Source organism: Tenrec ecaudatus, chromosome 10 (genome assembly GCF_050624435.1).
Source record: "Tenrec ecaudatus isolate mTenEca1 chromosome 10, mTenEca1.hap1, whole genome shotgun sequence".
In the NCBI taxonomy this organism is placed as follows: Eukaryota; Metazoa; Chordata; class Mammalia; order Afrosoricida; family Tenrecidae; genus Tenrec; species Tenrec ecaudatus.
This window is the reverse complement of record NC_134539.1, coordinates 138,601,265-138,623,801: the sequence shown is the minus strand read 5'-3', so window position 1 is coordinate 138,623,801 and position 22,537 is coordinate 138,601,265. Positions and strand designations below refer to the sequence as shown.

Here is a 22,537-nt window from a genome sequence, read left to right as displayed (position 1 = left end):
AAAGGAAGCAGGTGGGTGGAGGTGAAGGGGCAGGGAGCAGGTGGGGGGAGGGCCGGGCTGAAGGCACTTCAAGGGCCTTCATTAAGAGCCTTGCCCTCGCCCACAGGGAGGGAGTGACTTGGAAGCCTCTCTAGAGAAGAGTGTGGCTAATTGGCATCTAAGTTGGAGGTTAAAGAGTGGAAGGAAGCATCCGGTTGTTCTGTTAAGTTCCTGAGAAAGTGAGCGTCCACTCTGGGCAGAGCCAATGCCGCTTTTACGGCAGGGCGGCTTCCTAGGGACCACAGAGACGTGCAAAGAGAAGGCGAATTCGGTCATCCACCTCCTTTTTTTTTGCAGGCAGCCGCAGAAGGGTCTGTAAATCAGATGCCATCAGCAAGCTTGTCTCTTGCATTTATTTCCCCCCAGCTTCGCTCCCGGGAGTTGGCATTTGATGGATTCTGGATCTGACTTAAGGCTTTTTCCAAATCCAAGACGCAGGGAATTTTTGTTAACAGTGCAATAAAACTCACTTCCTAGTGTTACCGGAGGCTCCTGAAAATAAAAAATAAAAACACACAGTGTTTCTTTAAAAGTCTCCATCTGCAAATCCCATTAGCTGTGCATATAAGGTTTCTGATGATTAATAGTTGCCTGCTCGGTTTTGGTTGGAGGAGACTGCGTGTGTGCAGGTTAACCCCTCCCTCTCAGCTCTCACATTTCACTTCTGAATGTGTCACTCTCTCCCGACAGCAGAATTTAAAAGTGTCTCCGAGCCAGGGAGCGAGGGCGCTCACAGAGCTGGCCGGCCCTCTGCAGGCATTGGCTCCGGGCAGGCACCGGGAAGAGTCCGTTCCTCATCAGCCAGGGGCCGAGCTGGACCAGTGACAGTGTTCAGTGTCATTGGCGACAAATACATGCACAGGGACCCCTCTAGGCAGGCTGGTGTGCTGGGGGGCAGGAGGCCAGTCGTGAAGTCCGACGTAGGTGTGTGTCCCCCACGGGCAGCGCTGGCCACGTGGGCGCGGGCCCTCGGCAGAGACTTTCCTTCGGGGTGTCGTTTCGAGTCCTTGGGGGACTTTTCTCTGGAACCTTTTTTTTTCCTCCTGTTGATTTTTATGATTATTTTTGCATTTAAACTTTCTTGAGTCTAACAAGTGGCAAGAGAGAGCGCCACACCTCGGAGCGAGGCCCGCCGCCCGACCAGATGGACCCTGTGGCCAGCAGCTGCATGCGGAGCCCCCACCCCCCGGCCCCTGTCTGGAGCTGCCTTCGAAACCCCCACTCGGAAGGCAATGGGACCTTGGGGCTCCCCCACTACCCACCCACCCCATTCTCCTTCCACCAGAAGCCAGACTTCCAGCCGACAGCAACAGCAACGTACCCTGACTTCTCAGCTTCCTGTCTGGCGGCCACCCCCCACAGCCTGCCCCGAGAGGGGCGAGGCTTCACCGAGCAGCACCCTGCCTTTCCGCAGCCCCCCGACTGGCACTTCCCTGTCTCTGAGGCTCGGCGCAGGCTCACCCCGGGCCCAGCGGGGGGCTCCCGGGAGATGGTGGACGCCCTGGGAGGCCCATGCGAGGACTTCGAGGTCCCGGGGAACGCTGCCAACGAGACGGAGAAGAAGTCCAGCCGGCGGAAAAAGGAGAGTTCAGGTAGGTGGCCGGCAGCAACTGACCATCCCGTTCCTAGCTGTGTCACCTTCGGAAGGCCTCGCACCCTCTCCAGCTGCCCCGTGGCCATGACACGCGGACAGTGGATGAGACTAGACTAAGTGGACCTGGGGTCCCTGCCACTCAGAGCGCTAAGATTCTCTCACTGTGGGGGGAGGGGGTCTGTGTCTGTGTCCCCCACACTTCTGGGCCCCGGGAGGCTGTACCAGCGAGAGAAGGCGAGCAAAGAGACACAATAGGTGCCGGGAGGAGAAGAAACAGAGGCCTGAATGGCCTGTCCGGCGGGGCAGGAGGCGTCCCAAGGTGGGAGCTTCTGAGGGCACAGAAGTCCCCGCCGTGGGTTCTCTCAAGTTCACAAAGTGCGGGGGGGACCCCGAGTGTCACTGAGCAGACTGGCCGGCCCTGTGCCACCAAGGACATGTGTACGTCCACTCGTCCTACCAACCAGGTCCTTGTCTAGCGATTGATCCTCCCCGGCGATGTGTCCAAATTAGAGAACGCTCTGTTATCTCAGTCCTGTGAGCGTGGAGATCTGAGACGCCGGACGCTGGAGGGAGTTGAAACCCCTCTCTCTGACGGACTAGCTCGTGCCTGGCCCCCAGGCCCCCGGGAGCCCCTCAGTCCCAGGTGAGCCTAGAAGTGAGCTCCCATCAGGCCTTCAGATGGCAAGCTCTACCCCACCCCACCGCCCAGCGGCATTTCAAGTTCAGCACTGACTTTGGAATGAGAGGTAGTCTCAGTGCTCGAAGAGGTTCCCCGAATGTGTTCAACTAGAGTACGATCGTCACAACTTGCCTTCCCCCCCCCCCCCGCATCCTCCCTCCCCCAACGCTGATTCCTAAATAGAAACCCAAACCGCCAGACCTGTTGCTATCCGGGGGCTCCGGCTCGTGGCAAGCCCCGTGCGTGCGCAAGCAGAGCCCTGCTGCAGACGGCGGGCCTTGCACACGCCAATGCCCAGCCTTTCCTCTGAGGGGCCCTGGGTGGGCTGAAACCTTTCACCTGTGGTTAGCCGCCGGGCGCATGAACTGTGTGCGCCACCTTGGACGCTTAGTAAACCAAAGAGTTGCTGTGAGCGTGCTGCCCAGCTGATGCCAACACACGGCGACCCTGCGGGCCAGGTGCCAACTCACCGTGACCCTGCGGCCAGAGCTGCGCTGCCCCACTGTGGTTTCCAAAGCCGTCACGTTTCTCTCAACCCCGCTGAGCTCCTGTCAGCATCTGAGCACTTAACCACTGCGCCACCAGGGCTCCTTTGCTAAATGGGCCAAATCGAAACACCCAGGGCCCGCAAGTTGGTTCTCACTCAGAGATCCTGTCAGGTGGCGCAGAGCTGCCCCGCCGGGGTCCCAAAGCAGTGCACCTCTCCAGAAGCAGCCTGCCTGTAACTTTTCCCAGCAGGGCTGCCTGCGGATTCAAGCAGACAAGCTTTGAGTTAGCAGCTGAGCACTTTAACCATTGCACTGCCGGGAGTTCCTTGGCTACCTAGCCGGGCCCTTTAAATCCCCAGCTGGCTAAATTTCTACCCCTGCCTGCTTGGCGGCTTGCCGAGAGCTGGAGCATTTTCTGTTTCTCCTCCAAGGACCTCTCAGCGACTTGGCTGCTGCGTCTAGTTGAGCAGTTTTTCTTCCACAGGGCCACCTCCCCCTCCCCTCTGCCCTTTCCAGAGGCTGCATACAGACACCTTCCAGGGAACCACGAGCCAAGGGCATTAGGAAGGAATGGGCACAACCAGAGCCTCCTGGGCTTGGGCAACATCTCATTCATGGTTCTGTATTTCAGTGAATGGTATGGGGTACTGCGTAAGGGATTAGTCAGCTCAGGGGCTGGTCGCTCCACGAGAGCCTGGCTGAATGCCCTGCATCTCTCTTAGGCTCAGTTTGGGGTTGGGGGTCCCCCCACTCCCCCCCATTCAGGAGAGACCCTGGGATCTCCTACAGGGGCCCCTCAGAAGCAGCAGCAGGGGTGTGCAACAAGCTAACGTTCATTCATTCCCAGGTGGCTCTCTGCTCCACGTGGGAATCTTTCTTACCCCATGACTCCACTCTTTGTTCAGGATTTAACTAAAAGAGAAGAAAGCGGGAAAGATGGGTTTCCTAAGAGCCTCAAGAAAGGAGGGCATGGTGGGTGAGATCCACCCCAGCTCCAGGAGCCAGTATAGCCAGACTCACAAAAACTCCCCTGCCAGTTCCCACCCCTGCCCATCCCAAACCTCTGTGATGGATTTTCTCATTAGGAACCCTGGCATTCATTTGGATATTTTTCAGTACCTTGATTACTGGGGTCTGGGGCTTCTCTCACCCTAATCCCAACTGAGCCAGCTCTGGACGTGGGCAAGGCAGCCTGAGGAATGTGCTCTCCCTGGTCCGACAGGCAGGGTGCGATGTCAGCACCCCCACCGTGGGCCGCATGACTCTGGCAGGCCCTCCCCAATCAGAGCCTCTGGTGCCCATGCTGTAAGATGGCAGTGGGATGGCAGTGCCTCCTCAGGGAGCCGCTGCGAAGGCTCAATGTGGGGGCCCACGAGATGACCCCCGAGCCCAGCCCAGGGCACGAGCCGGCTAAGAAGCAGGCATGGAGGGGACCCCACCCGTCGTTCCTGAACCAAACTTCAGAACACAGGCTCTGATGAGCACATCTCTGTACGTGCCCAGTGAGGTCAAGTGGTGCACATCGGTGGTCTCAGAAGTCCCTGGGACTGGGGTGCACACCCTGGGGGACTTCCTGTGATCACAGCTGCTCCTAGAATCTGATTTTCATCAGACCTGACGGAGCTTGGAGCTCAGAGGCCGGCTCAGAGGTTGGGGATGAGTTATGTTCGGTAGATGTGCCCCGTTCTGACTTGCCAGGCAGGCATTTGTAACTGGAAGTGACTACAGGTGTGTTACCAGGGGAATGTTCTCTGCCCGCCCCCACCTCTTTTCCCTGCCATCCCCATCTACTGTGTCCCCCAGATTCCCTGGAAGATGGGTCAGAGGCACTCAAAAACACAGAAGCAGACTCCCTGGGAAGGGTGCCCTGTTGTCTCACAGCGCAGAACTGATTAAGGAGGCCCGTGTGGTGGTATCATTCACTCCCCCTGCCTGCTCCCCACCCCGCCCCCGCCAGGCGGTGTTAAAGACCCCCACTGGCATAGACAGCTGCGCGGGGGCCCTGTTGTTTTCCCCCAAAGTATCCTCGATGCTGTGATCATCTCGAATTTAGGGGAGGTGAGGGACTTCCTGACACCTGCCTTCCTGATGGGGTTCAAGGGAAGGTCGCTGTCGGTTCCCCCCCCCAAAAAAAATGTCCCCGCTACCGTGGTCATCCCGTTAATTTATGGGAGTGAGGGGTTTTGTGGCGATTTCCTGGCGAGGTTCAAGGGGAGGTCGAGTGTGCTGGAGGCTGCAGGTGACTGAGATGGCAGCCTGGGAAAGCCCTGGGGAAGGCTCAGTGCTCCCCCACACACACCCCCACTGCCTTTAATCCAGCTCCATTGATCTCCCACAGAGACACCTGCTGGCTGTGCCTTTTCCATTGTTGAGTGATCTCTCACAGCTGGAGATAGAAATAAATGGTGAGCTTTGGCTGGCACCACACCCCCCTCAAGTGATGCCCAGGGCACCTGCCAGTCCAGGCATCCCTGAACACTAACCTCTGGTGTCCCCAGGGCTGGTCCCTTTGTCACTCCTCCTCCCCAAGCTGATGGTCCCTTGTCTCCACCTGCCCGCCCCAAACTTTCCCTTTGGGGTGGTTGACGTCCATCTGCGGACCAACCCCCACTTTGTCCTCCATCCCTTCACCTTCCTTTGAAGTCACCTTGTGTCCTTGCCGAGTGAATTAACCTCCCCTTACCTGATTGTACTTGGAAGGAGAGTCCCTGTGCCTCCAACACCCTCCCCCACCCCCCACCTGCTGGAGTTCTGGTCATTTTAAGACCCAGCTCAAAACCCACCACCCCAAGAATCCTTTCTCGACATCCTGCACCCTCCCCAACATGCACACCACTGCCTCTGCCCCCACCGCCCTTGCATCTGCAGTTACACGTGCTCACGGCTGCCTCTCCACCTCAAACGGAAGGCCTGGAGGCTGTGATGGTGCCCGCTGCCCCTGGGCAGTCTCCCTGGCTCCTAAAAACACTGGCACCCAGAAGCTCACACCCCGTCTGGCTGTTGTAGTTGGGTGGCGTCTTGGTGCTGACTCATAGCGATTTTATGCAACGCGGAACGAAACACTGTCCCAGGCTCTGCCACCCTCACGGTGGGGACGTGTGATGTAGGTGCGTGTCAGTCTATCTCATAGAGGGTCGTCCTCCTTCCTACGACCCTCGGCTCGACCCGGTCCTTCCCAGTGGTTGTCTTTCCCGAAAACACGTCCAAAGGACGTGAGAGGAAGCTTTGCCCAGCCTTTCTTCTAAGGAGCACACTGGATGTTCATCTGAGGCTGATCCCCTTGTCCGGCCCCGGCCCAGCTGAGGGTTTGCATGGAGCTGTGCTGTACTTCTGCAAAATGCAACCGCCTCCTTGCTTGGCCACTTGGGTGGGTGGGTGGGGGGTGGTTCAGGGAGCACCAGATTCCCATCATAAAACCAGGCCAGGGTCAGGGTGAGTGCTGGGGTCAGAAAGACTCATAAATGCCCCCCTGCAGGCTGGACAGATTCTGCAGAGGGGCCCTCTTGGGGGCGGACCCAGATCCCCAAGAGCAGGCTGCTACGCTGGGCAGCATGTTGTGGGGCGCAGCCATGCTGGGCAGCCAGAGGCTCGGGCTGTCGTGCTGGTGTGTAGCTGGGTGCTCCAATCCAGAGAACAAGGAGACTTTTCTGGCTTGGCAGAGACCCCTAGGGTGCACATCGGCCTTACCAATCACCCGTCTTGCCTGTGTCCCTCACTCCTCCACAATGGGTGTGGGCCGGGGGTGGCGGTGGGCCCAGGACCAGGACTGGAGCAGGAGCACAAGCGTTCCCGTTACAAACCCCTCTAACCAAAGCTGTACCTCCGAACGGGGCCAACTCCAGAGTTTCCTAGTCCGAGGTCCCATCCACCACTGGCAGTTTCCACCTGGGACAGGGCACTGCTTTCCAGCCACATGCAGATCCCAGAATCTCTGCACCATCAAACAGAGATGGTAACAGAGGAGACGGGCAGAGGAGGAGAGGAAGAGGTGGTGGTGATGGGAGAACAAAACAAACGCACAACCCCAGTGAGAGCCACTTGGGTCACTGGCGGGAGCCCCCTTAAGGCGCTGGGGGTGGTGCTTATGTAGGCTGAGCCCCAAGCTGAGCCTATCCTGCTGGGGTGCACTTGGGACCGGTTAAACATGCTAACCAGATATGGTTCCTGACTGTATGTCCTTAGGTTGAGTCCTGAGCCTCCTTAAGCCAGGGAGAAAGTATATCTACTCCGAGGGTTGCCTTGGGGATTAAATGAGATGATGGACGGGGTGAAGGCTGCAGCCATTGCTGTCTGGTACCCGGTAACCCCTCAACACAGCTTTGCCCAGCCTACCAGTGAGCGCTCTTTTCCCAACACTGGCCATGGTGCTGGCTGCTCCCAGGTTGGCATGCTCTGTGCCTGGCTAGGCAGAGTGGCCCAGTGGACACAGGCGGGTTTATGCAACCTGCCGCCCATTGGCCCGCCTGACCGCTGCAAACCCCTCTCCAGGGTCCCTGCCGTGCTGGACAGGAATTCAGCTTGAGTGGCTGCATAGCTGCTGTCCCAGAGAAAAGACCCCCAGCAAGGAAAGCCCTCAGCAGGAGCGGCAGGGACCCCTACTCTGCCGGGGGCACTCTGGACACCCCCTGCCACCTGATTGGAGCTTCGGCACGACCTCTGGGGCTGCCTAACTCAGAGGCTCCAGCAAAGGCCCCACCCAGGCACTCTTGGACTTCTGGAGAGAGTCAGTCTCCCCCCACCCCCACTCCCACCTACCTACCCCCCTCCCACAGCAGGCCCCTGACCAGCTTCCAAAGACCCTGGGGCCATGAGGGGTGCATCAGCTTGGCCTTATGTCCGACTAGGCTTAGAGGCCCATCCCCTCATCTTCGTCCCTGAGCGCAGGGATCAGGAGTGCCTGGTCCAGGCAGACAGGGTGGGGGCCACAGGCAGAGCAGCCCTTCCTTTCCTGAGAGCCTGGGAGCCAGCCCATCTTCTGGGACTCTCTACGCACTGAATCAGGCTTCCTACCCAACTGGGCTTGCTGGCTTCAGGCCAGGGGCCCCACCGCACCCCCATCCTTTCACCAGCTGCTATCAAGCTGCCCCAGGCTCATGGTAACACCGTGCATGTCAGAACGGGACCGGGCTCCACGGGGTTCAGGCAGCAGATCTCCAGGCCTTTCTTCTGAGGCACCAGTGGGTGGATTCACTCCCCCCCCCTCCCCCAGCCTTTCAGTTAGCAGCCGAGCACATGGACCATTTGCTCCGCCAGCCCGGCCTACTTGCTCTTGTTTTCCTTGCCCATGGCGCGGGGAGACCGTGAGAGCAATGGGGCCTAGGGCCTGAAGCCCATACTTCCTTTGGTGACAGCTGAGAGGGACATCTGGAACTTATAAACACAAACAAAACCCGGCACTGCCCACGCCCACCCCACCCCCCATCTCGTAGGCTCTCTGCTTCCACCTCTCCTCATTCCCCTTCTCCCCCTCTGCTGCTCCCCCACTCCCACCCCCACCATCTTCCAGGGCCACCAAATCCCAGTTCATCATCGCCTAAGTCATCCCAGTCATCCTCACCTCCACCCACATCCTGACCGTTTCCCTCACTCCCCCACCCCACCTGGGAGACAAGGCCCGGTCCGGGCGCTCCCAATCCATAAAGTACACCTGGAAGGCCCTGGCTCAAAGAAACGGGCCTCACCTGTGTCCCTTCAGGCAGCTAGAGGCCAGGGGAAGGGCGTTGACAGTGAGGAAAGCAGGCTGGGCCAGGAAGCGAGGATGGTGCTGGATGCAGACACCCAGCAGGTCTCAGGTTGTTTCCACCCAGCTTTTGTCTTGTTCTGAAGCTGAAATACGAGGACACCAGGGTGTCCCCACAGTGATGGCCCAGTAGGCTGCCAACACCAATTTCAGAGGCTTTGCCAAGGTCTTGGCCCAAATGTCCCCTCTTCTCTCTCCCAGGGGTACCAATCTGGACCCAGACCCAGGCAGTGTCCCATGTAGACCCTCCCTTCCCTAAGAGCAGTGGGACACAGCCATGGACAGGTCTCCAGGGACCTTTTGCAAACCGTTTAACTCCTCGGGGCCTTAATTTCCCTAGTCCTTCATTCCGAACAATCATGTGGCTTATCAACCTTACGAAATCATTAACGGGCTATACGGCCTACGAGTGTAAAAATACTAAAGAATTCTGAGTTCTTGACGGAATCCCGTCACTAGCTTGTGTGTCCTTAGGCAAGTCCCTGCCCTTCTCTGGGCTCACAGGCGGTAGGAGTTCATCTCTAAGGCAGTGGCCTCCTCTGGTCCTGGATGGGAAACACATAAAATGCTGCTGGGCAAAGTGGGAGGAAGGGAGAGAGGGCCTGTACAAAGGTGTGATCCCCTGGTCTGTCGGAACCTCCCTGAGCTCTGATTCAGCTGTGTGCTGCCTTTACGAAGGCTGCCCAACATGACGGCTCTTGATGAAATCGTTTGCCCCGGATGGTGTAAGAGCGTATCCTGTCCGCATTTGTCTGGTTGCTGTCAACCGGTGCCTTGCAGATCCACCCGCTCTGTGCTGGGAGGCGGACAGTGGGGGAGCTGGAACGGGGCCAGCCCCTCCTAGTGCACAAAGGACATCAGCTAACATGGGTCCCCACCCTCTGTAGTCCTGGAACAGCTAGCCACTGCCCCGGGCGACCAGGCGCACTGATCTGCACCCACGGTCTTAGCCCATCTGGCTACTGTGCTGGGACTGTGGCCTCTGCCTAGCTCAAGCCGCCCACCCCCTCCTCCAGTCGTGACCAGGGCCATGCAGAGAGGGAGAAAATGGACGGAGAAGGGAAACAGTCAAAAGACCAGCCTTGAAAACCCTGCCCTTTTGCTCTGCCTTGGAGATGCGGTACCTTAAGGGATATCTTCTCTAATCTCGGCCGAGGAACTATTTCTCCAGCATCCTCTCCAATAGCGCCTTTCGGGCTGGCTCTCTCCGAGCCTCTGCAGCGTCCTGGGCCCTGGGCCACCCTGTGCTAGGAGTTAAGGCTCACTGCCGATCCCATGTTCCTCTGGAAACAGCTCGGCCATCACAGATAAGTCTGGTGCTGTTAGAAGCCATTGGATTGGCCTCAACTCCTGACGACCACGGTGACTCTCATTCTCCATATGAGGGCCCCGAGGCCCCGAGAACTTAAAGGACTTGCCCAGGGTCAGAGAGCTCATCTTTGCAGCCAGCACCTTTCAGGCTCTGTCCAAAGTCCTCAGACTCCGCTGCAAACCCAGCTGGCCTCCTCTCGGCTCTGAGCACGTGGGCAAGAGAGGAAGCCCTCTCCCTAGCCGGGGTCTTTGGGTTGAAGACTTTTGGGACAGGGGCCATGCCTGCGTCTCTAGCTCTGACTAAAGGAGGGAATTGGAGGTCAGGATATCTGGATAGCTAAAGTTGGGAGAGGCCTCGGACATCGGGGGTGCCCAGCCAGAGAGAGGGGAGGGGCAAGGAGGAGACCCTGACATGGAGAAAAGGCTGATCCTCGCTCCCCAGCTGAAAGAAGTCCCAGCTCCATCCCAGGCCCTCACACACGGGGAAACTGAGGTCCAGAGAGGGAAGGGAGCCTCCCTAGCAAAGACCAACTTGCTGTGGCCGTGAAGTAGCCCTTGGGTGAGCTGGCAGGCTGACCGTCACCCCCGGCTGAAATGAGAGCCAGCACCCCTGAGTCTCTCTTTTCTGTTTTGATGGGAAACTTGGCAGTTCTAAGGGTTCCACTTTCCCCGTCGGCTCCCCTTTGACCACTGCTCATGGTGAGGAACGCTTTCCTCCTCGGGAAAGTGGATGAAGGAAGAGTGACCCCCCCACCCCCATTGGGCTCCGACCCCGCAGTATGTGGATGAGGCCCCTCGGCTCAGGCTTCATTCTCTGTCCTCTGCATTCCCAGCTTGTGACGGCCATTTCCGAGCGCAGAACAACAGTGACAGACAGAGGCTGCGTGCTGGGAAAGGCGGTGGGAGGGGTCTTGTGTTGTTAGACTGGGATCAGCTGGGGTCTCCTCCCCTTTGCTCTTCCCTCCAGAGAAGCGATGTACAGAAGTGTGTGTGTGTGTGTGTGTGTGTGTGTGTGTGTGCACGTGTGCGCTGAAGCCCAGCACAGTGCCCCAGGGAGCTGGAGGTGGTGACAAGCGGAGCTGCCCTGGGCCAGCCCAGTCCACCAAAAGGAAGATGGACAGCCTGACACCGTGACTAAGCGGCTGCTTTAGAGTCAGGTAACCCGGGCCCAAATTCCAGCTCAGCCACTTCAACACTTCGGGCCACAGCGAGCAAGCCCCCGACCCTCCGTGGCTGCTTCCTCCTCTGCACACAGAAGCGAATTCCCCTCCCGGTACAGGAGCAACCAGGGGCTAGAAGCAAGGATGAGAACGGGGCAGTCACATCCTGGGAGAGAGCCATTCATCCAATAATCACACTGATGGACGCAGCAAGGCTGCTCAGTTGCTGCCGAATCGATGAAGGCTCAACCTGCACCCCGACTGTCCTGGGTGCCCAAGTGCAACTGTGCCCAAGGGGTTTTCATGCAGGCTTCGCCCAAAGTAGAGCACCAGGCCTTTTTCCCGAGGGGCCTTTGGTTAGCAGCCTAGCAGCCCAGCCCAGGTTCAGCATCTGCAGCTCCCTGGGACTCCAAAGCAGTGCTAAGGGGATGCTCTGCTCTCCCGTGTGACGAGGGGTGAGGAAGGGGGTGCACGCAGCACACAGACGCTGTGTAGGACTGCCAGCTGACATTACTCAGCCCAAGAAGGCGTGCCACCAAGCCCAAGAAGTAGAAGAACTCTGCCATTTATGCAGCGCCTGATGATTTTTAACAAGCATTTCCCACACACTAGTCCACTCTTCTCCATTCTGAAGCTCAAGGTGCGCGGTTTGCGACTGCCACCCAGTGAGGCTAAGGGGCACCCTCAAAGGCAAGAGATTCAAATGTGGGGGCAAGCCTCTGGGTCTGACACGCCCCTTTTCACGTGGAAAGGCCTTGGGACCAGAGGGACTGGGAACAGAGCCACTGGCTCCGCCCTGGAGCACAGCAGCAGCGCCCCGGCTTCCTGGCTGCACTCTTGGGCCCATGGGCCCTCGGCCTCCGGGAAGGTCCTGCATCTGCTGCATGACCGCCCCTCCCCGGGCTCACAGCCAGACGGGGCGCGGCGCTGGCGGTGGCCAAGGCCAGAGCGCCCCTGGGGATCCCTGGGGCCCGGTGCTGTGTCCTTCCCCTCCAGCCCACGCTCCCTTCCGGAGGGGTCTGAAACACTTCTCTGGCTGAGAGCCAGAAGCCACCGGGCAGGCAGCCCGGCCCGGGAGTTGCCCCCTTCCCTCAGCCCCAGGCCCCACTCCTCAATCGGCTAGGCCACCGGAGCAGTGAGGGGCCCAGGGGAGCAGCGCGCCCTCCTGTCTCCCACAGGGTCACCGGGCTTAGTCCAGGGTCAGCGCAAAAAACCGCTTTACCGTGCGACACCCCCCTGCTCACCCCACCCGGCCTGGCACCCGAGCCCCTCTGCAACGAGGCTGGGGGTGGGGGGCGAAGGACCCGCAAACTCAGATACAAAGAGACTGCACATAACGCTGGAGGAGGCGGCGGGACTAGAGAAGCGACCCTGAGCAGCAGCGGTGCAAGGTTCCAAATTGGACCGGAGGGTGAATGCGAGCTTCTCCATCTCCGCCCCCGCAACTTGGCAGCTGGATGGGGAGTGTGGGCGGCTCGCTTCCCCGACACCACAGTTCTGAGTCCTTCCTGGCCCCCACCCACTGCTCAGGATGCGGGGTGGGACTGGGGTCTTTGAGAGAGCAGGGTCCCTGCGCATGCAAGAGGGTGGCTTTGGGTGAGACGCCAGCCTGAGCCATCATCCCCTGACTGTGGATCGAAGGTGAAGTGGGAGACTTCTGAATATTGAAACCCGCGGGAGGAGAGCTTGTGTGGCTGGCTGCCTTGTCAGCTCCTCGTGTGGGGGCAGTGTCTCCACACTCTGTAAAAGTGAGGACGCTCACCTCCCGCCCCCCCACCCACCAGGAGCCTCCCTTACCAGCATACAGCAAGTTACAGACTGCAGATCCTCCCGGCATACGTCGTTTGTCATTTGAACCCCATGGTCTCGGAGGGAAAGCCCCCACATTCAAGTTTCTGGAGACCTGTATATGAAACTTTGAAGGATGAAGGCCACCACCCAGAAGAGGGGAGCACCATCATGAGACGGCATCTGAGGAATTCACACGACCACGGGGCCCCCTAGATCATCCCACTCCGTGCCATGGAGTCAGTGCTGACGCATGCCCCCCCCTACCCTCGTGACCGGAAAGAAGGAAGTGGTCCGGATATCATGGTTGGGGGCACACCCATCACCATCCATGGCGGGCAAAGGACCCGATTAGGATGAACCTATTATTAAACCATTTCCAGGCTGGCACTGGGCCTTTGAACACCTGGTTATGACCACTGGACCCTGAGTTACAGTCACGAGGACCCCGTCTTTTCGCTGACACATGGCTCTTGTTGGAAATCGTTGGTAGTTGGGATCTATTTCCAAGCACACCCTGTCTGAGGGCAAAATGGTCACGTTGCTGATTAATAGTCAGAAATAACTCAATGGAGTTAGACTCAAATGGAATTAGAGTCCCATTCTAAATTGCAGCCGGTGCAAACCAAGTGCTTTAGAATTTAAGCTCTAAGAAGGGGAGCCCTGTTGGAATAGTGGTGACACTTGGGGCTGCCATCTGCATGGTCGGCAGTTCAAAACCACCAGCAGCTCCGTGGGAGAAAAGACTGGGCTGTCTACTCCTCTCCACAGTGACATCCTCCGAAACCCAATGGCAGTGAGCACAAGTACATATGAAGGAACCGTGGTGATAGAGTGGGTCCTGCCTTGGCTGCCTGCCTCCAGGTCAACATTTCTAAACCGCCAGCCACTCTTCGGGAGAACGATGAGGCTGTCTGCAGCCAAGAAGAGTTATAGAATCGGAAACTCAACCAAGGAAGTTCTACCTAGTCCTATAGGGAGGCTACTACTTGGAATGGACTTTGTGACAGTGAGAGTGTTGAGTGAGTGTTGAGTGAGTGAATGAGTGAGTGACTGGGTGGGTGGGTGAGTGAGTGGGTGGGTGAGTGGGTAGGTGAGTAAGCGGGTGAGTGGGTATGGGTGCGTGGGTGAGTGGGTGAGTGGGTGAGTGAGAGTGAGTGGGTGAGTGAGTGAGTGAGTGAGTGGGTGAGTGAGTGAGTGAGTGAGAGTGAGTGGGTGAGTGAGTGGGTAAGTAAGTGGGTGAGTGAGTGAGTGGGTGAGTGAGTGAGTGGGTGAGTAAGTGGGTGAGTGAGTGAGAGTGAGTGGGTGAGTGAGTGGGTGAGTGAGTGGGTGAGTGAGTGGGTGAGTGAATGAGTGAGTGAGTGAGTGAGTGAGTGACTCCCGGGGTTTGATTCCTGGCTTGATGAACTGAACTGATGCCACTTGCGCTTCCCTTCCGTGGGTTTCCTCGTCTGGTGTCTAGAAGGGTGCCAGCGTCCCCGACTGGGTTCGTGTGAGCATACAAGGGTGGCACAGACGGTTATGTGCTTGATGACTGTCTGAAGAGTTGGCAATTCAAGTCCACCCAGAGGCATCTCAGGAAAAAGGGCTGGCACCCTGCCTCTGAGCGGTCACATTTCTGCTCTGACACGCAGGAGGGCAGGATGAGTTGGAATCGACTTGAAGCCACATGGTGCTGTACCACTAAGATGCTCGGCAGAGTCTGTTCCCTGGGCCTCTGTTAGCACTTAGGACTGAGCCCCGCCTCCCACTGTGTCTAATCTAGGGCCTCCTTCAAGTGGATTTTCCAGACTTGGTTCCTCCCAGTGCCAAAAAGGAAAAGCAATGTACGGTCTTGTTTCGCATTATCCACGGGCACACAAAGCCTCAGGAACCACTCTCTAAAATGCGGGATCAATGGGTCAGTGGTAAGGCGGGTATGTCCAGCTCCTCAGAGCTACCTGCCCTGGTCACGCTTAGACTCAAAAACCAATCTCGTGGCCACTGAGTGGATTCTGACTCCTAGTTGGGTTTCCAAGACTTTGATCTTCATGGGAGTAAGACATCTTTCGCTTGCTCCTGTGGAGCAGCAGGTAGGTTCGAACCACCAACCTTGTGGCTAGCAGTTCAGTACATCGCCTGCTCCACCAGGGCCCCTCTTAGAGCAGAGAGTGGCTTGTAAATTTTCTAGGCGCCAGAATGCCCTGGAGAGCTCATGACATTTCTAGCAAGTTCTCGGGGAATGACCTTAAAAGAAAAGGCACGGGACCATCTTCCATTCATGAGCTTCCTGATCCGGACCTCTCTCCCCGCCCCAGACAACCAGGAGAACCGAGGGAAACCGGAAGGCGGCAGCAAGGCCCGCAAGGAGAGGACAGCCTTCACCAAGGAGCAGCTGCGGGAACTGGAGGCTGAGTTTGCGCACCACAATTACCTGACGCGGCTCCGGAGATACGAGATCGCCGTGAACTTGGACCTCTCTGAGCGGCAGGTGAGGCTCGGGCAACAGCTCTTCTCCCCTGCCACCTTTCCTTTCCTCAGTTTCTCCACTCTCCCTGTGCGTCCCCCGCCCCCACTGCACCGCTGAACCTTCTTTATTGTCTCCCCCACCCACCCCCACCCCTCCGTCCAGTGGGTCTCAACTGGGAGATCTTAATCCTACGAATGCCCAAACGCCACCTCTAGAGATGGCTCATTGGGCTGGGGTAGCCATCCGTTGCAGCCCTCCGAAATGTACAAAGCCCACCACACACACACACACACACACACACACACACACACACACCTGCAGCTCGCGTTGAAGGCTGGCGTGTTCTGCCCTAACTCCGGTGGGCATTGGAATCAGCTGGAATGCTTGTTTCCCATGCAAATGTTGGCAGCCCCATTCTGAGGGCAATGGCTCAGGGCTGGGAATCTGCAAGTTTCATTGCTTCCTGCCTTTTGAGGGGCGGGAGGTAGCCGGAGGTGCAGATGGTTCCGAGGTGCAGAAACCTCGTTGGACCTTTCCTTCAGGTTCGGACATGTCAGCGACTTTCAGTCTAGAAGGCACGTGACTGAATTTAGAATCCAAAGACTTCGATTCGATTCTGCAATGTCTTAGCTCTGGGACCTCTGGGGCCTGTCTCTAGGTCTCCTCCTGTACAACTCCCTGCCATCGAGTCGACGCCAACTCACAGTGACCCTGTAGGACAGCGAAGAACTGCCCCTGTGGGTTTCCGGACTAACTGCCTATGGGAGTAGAAAGCCTCATCTTTCTCCTCCACCGGTATAGCGGGGTCAAAATCTCCGCCTGCAGACAACACTGAAGTTCAGACCAGAGTTATGAAGGAAGGGGGTGTGGGCATGGAAGGGCAGGGCATGTGAAAGGGGTGCCAGCCATGCAGAGTGACTGCTAGAATCTGTCTCTGATGCACTGGGACTCGCCATTATCCCAGGACAGTAAACAAAGCCTCTGGGCCGATTTGCTTACCTCCCTTTGGTGTCCATTCCTGGGTCTTTGGGGACAAGGGAGGGCTTGAATGCCTGACACGGCCTGGGGGGTCCCACTGGCCCTGGACTGACTGGTTTCTCTGTGCTGACCCTTCCAGGTCAAAGTGTGGTTCCAGAACCGGAGGATGAAGTGGAAGCGTGTGAAGGGGGGCCAGCCCACCTCCCCAACCGGGCAGGACCCTGAGGATGGGGACTCTGCAGCCTCTCCAAGCTCAGAGTGAGATGCTCTGTGGAGACCGAGAAACTGCGCACCCCCAATTCCACGCCCCTAATTGCCCGCACCCACCCCAGGGTGGCCTCCCCATGTTTCCTAGTGCCCAGCATTCCTGAAGATCCTGAAGTTTCCCAGCTCTGTTCAGCAGGGTTCTGGCTTTCGGAGTCCTTGGGGAGGGCCCTCTGATCCCCACAATTCTGCGCTGTCTCCCAGTGGTCCTACTCATGTGAATCCAGGGACCAGCTCCGGGGGCACAGCCTCTCGGGGTGCCACCTGTACCCTCTCCTGCCACCTTTTTCCTATACAGTCAGGCTGCCTCCAGGTCTGAAGACCACCTGGCCAGCTAGTGCCTTATGACAGAGAACCTTCCAGAAAGAAAGAAATGACCGAGACCCTCCATCCACAGGGATGAAGGTTTTCAGTTTAGGTTCCCCGGATGAGGAGGGCCGAGGATAGAAACCCAGCTGTGGCAGACAGGAAACCCGTCCCTGTCCCGAGTTGACTGGCTGTGGAGTGGGCAGCCTCGCGAGGGTGGATTGAGAGAAGACGGTGGTGTGTAGCTCTCCCTGGTCCCCAGCAGACCTGTTGCCCGTAGCCTGACTGAGTGGGCGGGATGAAGTCTGAGGACAGCAGCCCCCTCAGAATCAATTCAGCACTGGCGTCGTGATCCCTTCTAACGCCACAGTTTCTAGGTTGAAAGTCTACCCGACACCAGCCCTCTTGAGCTTGGTAAGTGGCCCTCAACTTCCTGAGGGAATTCTGAGCATGAGAGCTACATCCCGGGGCTGGGTGGGAAAGTTCTCTGGCTCTGGTGCGCCCGGTTTTCCACGGACTCTGGCTGCAGTGGGAAGCAGCAGCAGTCTCGCTTCCTCCACAAGGTGCATGTTAGCCTGTCGGAGAGCACCAACGCTTTGCAGTGGACGTTAACCTAAAGGTTGGCAGTTTGAACCCACCCCGTGGCCCGGGTCAAAAAGGCCCAGGCATCCGCTTCCGTGCAGAAACAGCTAAGAAAGCCCCGAGGAGCCGTGCTGCTCTGTAACACAGCGGGCCGGCCGCCCGGCTTAGAATTGAGTTGATGGCGTTGGGCAGTACGTTCCCCAGAGGTTGTAGCGTGGAAGTGACCGTGAGGGATGGGCGGGTGCGTCCACTGCCTAGCCCTCGGCCTGATCTTCCGGGGATGACACTTCTGATGACCAAACTGCCTGGGACAACTGAAACCTGGGACTGAGAGCCCCTGCCTGCCCGACCCCAGCTTCCAATATCAGCGGGCCTTGCGGAGAGGAGCCGTCTAGCGTGTGGCCCTCTTGCATAGAGATTTATCGTTCCTGTGTGAAAGAGCCCCACTGCCCATCCCAGAAGGACAAGCGTGGTGGGAAATGATTGGCTAAATGAGACGACCGGGTAGTACATGTGTCATGGTTTTTCTTCCCTAAAGCCTACTTCCCATATTTTCTTAAGGTTGCACCAAGTTAACTGTGCAAGGTCAACTCACTCACTTTGTAAAAAATAATCTTGGAGAAATAAAATCAACTAAAAAGCAATGTGTGCGGGCCCTTTTCCTTTGACTGCTAAGAACCAGGCTCTTGCCCTGTTTTGTCCCTCTGACAAGTCACCTGACCAAGTCCAGAAGGAACAGGAAAAGTGTGTGTGTGCCGGGTGTGTGTGCCAGGTGTGTGTGTGTGTGTGTGTGTGTGTGTGTGTGTGTGTGTGTAGGAGAATCACCCAGCCTGAGTTGTCTCTCTTTGGGTTCTTCAAAAAACTGGGTACAATATAATCATTGCAAAAAAAATTTTTTTTCTTTCATGGAGATGGATATCTATGATTCCCCTTATAAAGCTGTAACTGTCAGTTTCCCAAATGGCATAGTGGTTACCGGTTGGGCTGCTAATCATAAGGTCGGCAGTTCAAACACACCAGCTGCTCGGCGGGAAGAAGAGGAGGCTTTCCACTCTCATAAAGAGTTACAGTCTCGGAAAGCCACAGGAGTATTTCTGTCCTGGACTATGGGGTGTCCATGAGAAGGAATTGACTCAATGGAAGTGCGAGTGACTCAGTTTCCCTAAGGGCTTCTCAAAGCGTCAGAGTCCTGTGCACCGAAGATGAGCTCTTTCTGTCTAGGACCAGGATCTTTCACGTAAACGAGCATCCTTACTTGTGAAATTTCGAATTTGGAGATGATTTATTTATTTAAGCATAGAACAATATACACCAAGAGTAATCCTGTATCTTTTTAATTGGAACAATATTTAGCTCACCAAGATGTCAACAACGGATAAAATAGGACCAAGGACAGGGGAGGGCAGGACGCGGTAGAGAATAGGTAGCCCAGATCGGGCTTTGAGGAGGCCTGGGTCTGAAGCCACCCGAGAGCCGTTGAGCGAGAGGAGGCCAGCTGTGAGCATGGCAGGGAGTGACATCATCAGGAACTGACGGAGGAAAGCAAGGAGGTCAAAAGAAGGAGCTCGGCCAAGGTTTAGGTTCAAAGCCAAGCAAACCAGGCGCACCCGCGGGCATTCCAACACACCCTCTGACAACCGGAAACTCGAGTCCCTTGCCTCTTGGGACTTCCCTTCTCCTGGTGAAGAGGCTTCCGTCCCAAAGGCTCCTTCTCCATCTCCCATGCAGCTCCTCCACCTCATGCTTTGTCCCTGTGCTTGCTTCCCAAGCTGCCCCTCTTCTGCACGACACCGTCTCCCCTCTCTTCGCTCTCCCCGAGGATCCCTCTCACCTCCCCCCTCTGTGCTGGGTGCCGTCCTAAGAGCTTTCCATAAATGTGCCAATTAAGTGAGCTTAGCAATCCTAAGAGTTAACACTATTGTTGGCAGTTGACAGATGAGGCAACGATGGCAGAGGGAGGGAAGTAAATCGCAAGGTTTTAGAGTCAGTATGTGGCGTGTGATGCTAGACACGAGGCCATCCGTCGGTGTTAGCGCGTAACAGCAGTTACCTGTGGGGGACAGGTCTCAGCCGAGCTTCTAGACTAAGACGAGGAAGAAGAGCCTGGCAATCTCCTCCCTGAAAAACTGGCCCCTGAAAACCATGGAACCCGTCTGGGAAGCCTGGAAGAAGAGCCTCTCAGGGTGAAAGGCGCTCACAACACAACTCCAAAGGAGCGGCCTCCTCCAAGCAGAGTCCAACCTTAATAATGTGGACGGAATGAAGATTCAGGACCTTCATGGGCTGATGGATGTGGCACAGCTCAAAAGGAGAAGAAACGACTGGAAGTAGCCATGAGTAATCCGAACGGGGACTCTACAGAGTATGAATCTAAGAAAATTGGAAGTCATCAAAAATGGAACGGAACTTATAAAGATCAACATTCTAGGCATTAGTGAGCTGAATGGACTGGTATTGGCCATTGTGAATCAAACCACCGTATGGATTACTATGATAGGCATGTAACAAATTGAAAAAGACCGGGGTCACATTCCTCATCGAGAGAACACGTCAAGGCCAAGCTTGGTGTACACTGTTGCCAGAGACAGAGTACAATCCATCTGCCTACAAGGAAGGCCAGTGAACACGCCGCCATTCAGATTTACACACCAACCCCTAAGGCCACAGATAGAGAAATAAAAGATATTTACCAACTTTCTGCAGCCTGACTTTGACCAAACATGCAATCAAGATGCATGGACAGCTACTGGTGATGTGAAGGCAAAACTTGGAGACAAAGGCGGATTCATAGTTTGAAGCTACAGCCTCGTGAATGAAACGACACAGGAGAGGGCGTGATGGAATAACATGAACTGCAACTATGCAGGTGGACCTCACCAGGTGAAATACACAGGAATCAAATTGACTAGCTGTGTCTGACAGAGAAGCTTAACATCCTCAGTCAGCATAAGGCCAGAGGCCGACTGAAGCAGACCATCAATTGCTCACATGGAAGCTAGAGAAAATGGAAACAAGTCCATAAAGCCAAAGTTCAACCTTGAGTCTATCCCACCTAGGGACTCGCTGTCAGGGTCCTGCTGGTCTAGTGGTTACAAGCCGGGTTGCTAACCTCAAGGTCAGCAGTTTGAAATCCCCAGGTGCTCCACGGAGAAGGACGAGGCCTTTCTACTCCTGCAAACGGTCACCGTCTCGCAAACCCGTAGGGACAGCTCTCCCCTGCTCGGCGGGGTGGGCACGAGTCAGAACTGACTCGATGGCAGTGAGTGAGAATGAAGGAGATTGCCACATGGGCAACCGGTGAGATGCAGTCACACTTCAGTCTTCAAAGCAGTAACCTTGCTTTTCAACACTTTAACGAGGCCGCGTGCCGCAGATGCACCCAATGCACCAGGTCCTTTGACCCCTTGACTGCTGCTTCCACGAGCACTGATTTGTGGATCCAAGCAAGGCAGCATCCTTGACAACCTCAATCTTGTCTCCATTTTCCATGATGTCACCGATTGGTCCAGTGGTGAGGATTTGGGTCTTCCTTGCGTTGAGTTGCCATCCACACTGAAGGCTGCCAGCCTTGATCTTCATCAGCAAATGCTTCCAGTCCTCCTCACTGTCGGCGAGCCAGGTGTGTCACCTGCACACCGCACGTTGTTAACGAGCCTTCCTCCAATACTGATGCCACCTTCTTCTATGAAGAAGACCTAAGCCATGGTTTCTTTCAATTACTTCATCGGTATTCATAGCTGGGCAATGAATAAGGACCACCAAGGAAGACAGGATGCCTTCAAACTGCGGCGTTGGTGAAGAATATTAAGTATATCGTGGATTTCCGGAAGAGCAAACACATCTGTCCTGGAGGAAGCACAGGCAGAATGTTCCTTAGAAGCGAAGCTGGCAAGACTGTGTCGCACACGCTCCGGTCATGTAACCAGGAGAGCCCAGTCCCTGGAGAAGGGCGTTGTGCTCGGTAAACTAGATAGGGTCAGCAAAAGAGGGAAATCCTTAATGACATTAGTTGACACAGGGACGTGGTAACTGCAGCAACGGGCTCAAAAACAGCAGAGAGTTGGACGGTCACTATGAGCTGGACCAACTGGATGACACGTACGAACACCAACAGGGGCTGTGGTGGACGGTGGTGAGGGGGCCCCTGCCCCACAGCCTCCACCTACGACGCCCTGCTCACAACCCCGGCTCCAGCAACACCGAACCAGGCTCGGTGGTTTCTCAGCTGCATTTCTCTGCCAAGTCCCTTCTGTTTGAAATGTCCTCCCAGAACTGGACGCCTCTGCCTGAACACCTGGGCGTTCTGGGAGCGCTTACAGGCCCGCCTCAAAAGGAAGGAAGAGGCAGCTATGACCCAACTAGGTCTCACCAGTAGGCTGCTGTCTGACATCAGGCGGCCACGGAAGCCAAGTTCCCAAATCAATAGCAAAGACTCCTTTCAGTGGGAGAATTGCTCCGGTCGCTCAGTTACTAAGCCCGTAGAGTAGAATCTGATCATGAAATTAAAGGTGAACACGCACACATCCGTCAAGCGCTTTCTGGGGTCTCCTGAGCAAACCCTGCGCCCCTACTTGCCAGCACTGGCTTGGAGTGACCAGTGTTGGTGGAAAGTAGCTGGGCCCGGCTGCTCTACAAGTGGGTAGGAATCCTCCCCTGTGTGAGGGAAACAAGGCCACCCGGTGTGAGCCAGGGACTGTGATGAGAGCCACCCGAACAGCAAAGCATTCCCTGACAGTCACTTTTCAAGAACGGGGTTCTCCGTCCCTGAGAGAGCATCCAGGACGGGGGAGTGTCGCGCTGCCCTTCCAGAGACAAAGTGGGGAGAGAACCCGACTCCAAGTGCCAGGGCCCAGGGGCGGCTCCCAAAGCCCCTTGGCATTGAAATGACTCTGACTCATGTACAGGGTTTGCTTTTCTTCGGGATCTTAAAGAACAGAAACACATTTTCTTATAGTTTCTGAGGCTAGAAGTCTGAATTCAGGGCACCAGTTTCAGGAAAAGTCTCTCTGTCCAACCTGCAGGGAAACTCCTTGGCTCAGCTTCCCTAACTCTCCTAGGTGTTCCTTGGAAATCTCCGGGCAGCATCTATCTTGCCTCGTTTGTGCTGGCTTCTCGGGCGGGGTCTAATCTCTTTCTTATGTCGCAAAGCACGTGTGAGG

The 22,537-nt window shown here is 56.4% G+C and overlaps 1 protein-coding gene across 2 annotated transcripts; it reads left to right on the top strand.

Annotated features, from left to right (window-relative positions):
* Positions 1-761: 761 nt before the first annotated feature.
* MEOX1 (mesenchyme homeobox 1) lies at positions 762-17,963 on the top strand. 2 transcript variants are annotated; one of them, XM_075561908.1, is made up of 3 exons: positions 762-1,631; positions 15,097-15,269; positions 16,366-17,963. In XM_075561908.1, the coding sequence occupies exons 1-3, from the start codon at positions 1,184-1,186 to the stop codon at positions 16,486-16,488; spliced, it is 744 nt and encodes a 247-aa protein (XP_075418023.1). In that variant the 5' UTR covers positions 762-1,183; the 3' UTR covers positions 16,489-17,963. The 2 variants fall into 2 exon arrangements, with proteins under 2 accessions (XP_075418023.1, XP_075418024.1); XM_075561909.1 differs by lacking the exon at positions 15,097-15,269.
* The last annotated feature ends 4,574 nt before the right edge of the window (positions 17,964-22,537 follow it).